This window comes from Cynara cardunculus, assembly GCF_001531365.2.
Source record: "Cynara cardunculus var. scolymus isolate 2C chromosome LG 7, CcrdV1, whole genome shotgun sequence".
NCBI lineage: Eukaryota > Viridiplantae > Streptophyta > Magnoliopsida > Asterales > Asteraceae > Cynara > Cynara cardunculus.
This window is the reverse complement of record NC_037534.1, coordinates 5,850,665-5,854,725: the sequence shown is the minus strand read 5'-3', so window position 1 is coordinate 5,854,725 and position 4,061 is coordinate 5,850,665. Positions and strand designations below refer to the sequence as shown.

At 35.9% G+C, this 4,061-nt stretch overlaps 1 protein-coding gene across 2 annotated transcripts; it reads left to right on the top strand.

The window, feature by feature from the left end:
- The first annotated feature begins 1,059 nt into the window (after nt 1–1,059).
- On the top strand, nt 1,060–3,393 carry LOC112515591 (transcription factor bHLH18-like). 2 transcript variants are annotated; one of them, XM_025122487.1, is made up of 5 exons: nt 1,060–1,154; nt 1,363–1,435; nt 1,525–1,998; nt 2,224–2,616; nt 3,017–3,393. In XM_025122487.1, exons 2-5 carry the CDS (start codon nt 1,397–1,399, stop codon nt 3,077–3,079), a joined length of 969 nt encoding a protein of 322 aa, XP_024978255.1. In that variant the 5' UTR covers nt 1,060–1,154; nt 1,363–1,396; the 3' UTR covers nt 3,080–3,393. The 2 variants fall into 2 exon arrangements, with proteins under 2 accessions (XP_024978255.1, XP_024978256.1); XM_025122488.1 differs by lacking the exon at nt 1,060–1,154 and adding an exon at nt 1,224–1,245.
- Nucleotides 3,394–4,061: the final 668 nt, after the last annotated feature.

Genomic DNA, 4,061 nt, shown 5'->3' with positions numbered 1-4,061 from the left:
GTCTTTTAGCATGTTAAATGTGTGATTTTGAATAGGGCTCCAGAAATTTTGAGGCCTAAATTTACATGTGTTCAGGATCTTTTTATCGACCTGTATAAAACTCTAGCCGAAATTATTTAGGTTCAAACCATTAATTGTTTGGTTTTAAGTTCAAATTATTAATGGTTTAAGTTTAGTTTTAGATTGTTAATCGTCTTAGTTTTAACCCATTTTTGTTCTTAACATATATTCTCTGTTATCTCATTTATGCAATGCAATCAAAAGTTTTGGATATAGCGGAGCCTCTAAAAAGATTAAAACGTCCCCGTTGGTTGTTCTAAGAAAAAGGTAATCGCAAAAACTTTTTTCAAAGGTGAGAAGTGTTTTTTTCCCTTTCTCCTCTCCTCCCACAATAACCTTCTCCCTTCCTTCTAATCCTACAGTAGTGCCTATATATTTGCAGGTTTGGTTCAATCTCTCAAGTTTGGAACTACAACGAAAAAGTTATATTTCGGAACACACAATCTATCCCATTTCATTTGGATCCTCAGATTCAACATGTAGTCTGATCATAATCCTCAGTGAAGTTGCTTCTTATTTTCCAACAATGGTGTCATTGCTTGGGATCCCCATTGGAGGGCTCAATCTACTTATAAAAGCATCAGGGCTCAAAGCTGTCATGAGATTTGTGGGTTACATGCACCTGTGGTGTGATCTTGACTAGCTTTTATATAACTGTCTGTTACAACGTAGCATTATATTGGGTGCAGGAGATGGGTTCCTTTTTCCATAAGAGATAAAAGAGTCATAGGGGCACCCTGCTAGCTGCTTCAACTCGTACCTCAAAGTCCTGGTCCAGAACGTGTTATTGGTCCTTACGCTTACTTTGACCATGTTTGGATTATTTATACATGAAGATGATCTGCCATCAAAATACATTAAAATATATGAATATTATCACGTTTTTGAACCCGCAAGAGATAAGAAACTACGTGGGAAAACAGTGTGCAGGAGCAGGAAATTCGCTTTTAGACGTGTGCCTCGTTTGAATAAATAACATTAACAATGTCTTCAACTTGCAGCTATAAACATCAAAAAATCATCTTCTCGTAGGTCATTTGAATAAAACAAACACAGTTCACAAGAGCTTTAGAAAGCCTTCTCCTTTTTGAAAGGTAAACCCTTAATTTCCCACTTCATCAGTCTCACTAAAACATCAGAGATCATATGTTCAAGAAGACAATCCATCAGAATCACCTCAGTTAGGTGTTTCTTGAAATTGCTTCAAAGACACATAGAAATCAGCGAGTTTTCTTGATTTTGTAATTAACTCGGAGGTTTCTTTTTTATGTTAGATCTAACGAAGTCTTGATATACTTGCAGGCTAGCTAGTTGCACATATATATAAAGCAGTCAAATGGCAATGGATTTGTCGTCAATGTGGTTACCAGAACTGGTAAGCAACAGACGCAGGTTGCTTATTGGAAACAAAGATATATCTAGTCCTATTTATTTACTTATTCTAGTGGGTTTTATATGTTGTAGGAAATGGAAGATCCAGGGCTCATGAATCAATATAATCAGATCAGCAAACTATATGACACCATTGATAACTTCAGTACTGATTCCTTTTCCTCAGAAAGTAACACAGAAAACGCATGTTTTACTGATCGAGCTTTTCAGACTCCGCCTAGCTTTGGCGAACAGGCTGAAATGAAATTGCCTAGTTATCAAACGGCTAGTAATTTTAACAGGCCTCCAACTTCAAAGCCTCTTAATGCTCCTACTGTTTCCACCTCCAACACTTTCACTATATCTTTTGGAGATCTAAAACCAAAAGAAGAGATCACCCCACTTAATGATTCGGCTGGTTATGAATCTGCTGGTACCGGAAAGATTCCGACAGTGGCCAGGAATACGTTTCAGGCTCAAGATCATGTGTTGGCAGAGAGGAAGAGAAGAGAAAAGTTGAATCGACACTTCATTTCTTTGTCTGCCCTCCTTCCTAACCTTAAAAAGGTACTAATCTATTTCTTCTTTTGATTAGTAATTGCCTTAAAACTCATCTGACTTAACAACATACAAATATGAGATCATCACCATAATTTTCTTAATCAGTTTTGGGTCATCTTTTTCTAGTGCAATCTATTCATATGTCCTAATATATATGCTAATTTCTTATATAACCCAGAATCGTTTTCATATATATTATAGATGAACTGACTCTCATATATCTTGTTTTAGATGGATAAGGCATCTGTGTTGGAAGATGCAAGTAATTACATAACGGAACTTCAAGGTCGCGTGAAGGAACTCGAGGGATTATCAAGCATTAAGGGGAAGGATATCGACGTTAAAGAATCTGTCATTGCTTTGAAGAGATCTAGGCCTAGTGGCAACGATGAAGACGACTCATCTTCTAACGAAACAAATTCTGCAGATGTCCCTTGCAAATCATCTGCTGAGATCGAAGTGCGGATGTCAGGAAGTAGTGTGCTGGTAAGAATCCAGTCCCCGAAGACCTCTTCTTTGCTAGTGAAAGTGCTCAGAAAAATGCAGAAGCTTGGGCTATCCATCATCAGTAGCAACTCCATGCCTTTTGCTGATACTACTCTTCTTATCACCATTGCAGCTCAGGTATGCTTTCTAACCCTAATCATGGTACCGTCATCCCATCTTGGCAAAATTTTACTTACATGTGATGAAATTGAAGCTAATTAAAGCTGTAGCTATTATGTCTTGAAACTCATTATTAGGTCAAAATGTATGTTGGTTTGCACCAAAACAGTTAATTTGAATGTCATATGGATACGTATTTTATGCTTCTTGACACATAAAACAAGACCATAAGATTGTCATCTCCTCCATATATAGTAAAATTCTTCAAACTTCAAAGTTAACTTTGAAAGAAATTAGTGACGTTTTTGTGTGTGAGCACATACACAAACACACACGTTTAATCATTATGAATCGAGTGAAACGATATTTGAATCGATCTCTAAATGTCAGCTGGTACCCTTTCTTTTTATTTGTACAGACAGAGGGAGACTTCTTTATGACAGCTGCGGATCTTGTGAAGAACCTTCAACTAGTTATATAAACTAGGTTGATCATGACATGCAATTACAAGCTCAAGATTCCCACTTGATATTGCCCTTTGGTTTTAGTTTTCCATATTGTAGGGAGGAATGTTGAGAACATTTATATTCTCATCCCAATCATTGGGGTTTTCAAGTACTCCTGAAGAAGACTAGCTAGCATCCCGTATAACAGTCGATCTGTATGACACTTTTCACTGATTGTTTGGTGATAGATGGAAGGCTACAATCTTTTCCAGTGGGTTCTTGTTAGTTCTGTACATGATTGTATAAGAAACTACCAATTTCTGAAATCAATTCCATCTTTTTAGTTCTATTTGATACTCTATGAGATTTCTGTGGAGGGTAATTGCAGATTTTCATGAGATTTGTTTGTATTTATTTATTCTGTTTAAGCAACTTGATTTAAGGAACATATCATGTTGTTAATTAATTTGTTAATGTTTGATTCTAGTGGAAGTTTTTTGTATCTTAATTTAGTAATCAGTCTCTATCCTTGAGATGCACGTGTTGGAAGAACAGCTCATTAACTCCAATACATTTCTTAAACCTATCTTTATTTGGAAACATGAAAAAACTGGCATGTGTCCAGAAAGATTTAAACTCACATGAACTTATGAGTCGTAAATATCTGAATGGTACCATTTTACTTGATATTTCATATGCCACAAATGGATAATAACTGGCTTGCTTTAATTCATTGGGGTCCTGGATAGGTGGTGTTAAAATTATAAGCTAAGTCATGTGATTATCTATAAGTTATCTTGTTTATCATAGTTGATAGGTTATTAGCGACAGTTTTTATTTGGTGGTTATTTACCAACAGTTGTGTTGGTTCATAAACCATATATGTTGGTTAACTGTCTGTCGCTTCATATGTGTGTATATATATGTGTTTCTTGAATAGAAAAATTTGCTGCAGTAATAATAAGAATATCCTTTGATCTCCAGCCCTGTTTTTCTGTGTTGTTTCTTATTTTGATC

Excerpts from the sequence above, each read along its gene's own strand:
- LOC112515591 (XM_025122487.1), top strand. The coding sequence starts at position 1,397 with ATGGCAATGGATTTGTCGTCAATGTGGTTACCAGAACTG. Across the intron at positions 1,999-2,223 it reads TCCTTCCTAACCTTAAAAAG|ATGGATAAGGCATCTGTGTT; the intron begins GTACTAATCTAT and ends ATCTTGTTTTAG. Across the intron at positions 2,617-3,016 it reads TTATCACCATTGCAGCTCAG|ACAGAGGGAGACTTCTTTAT; the intron begins GTATGCTTTCTA and ends TTATTTGTACAG.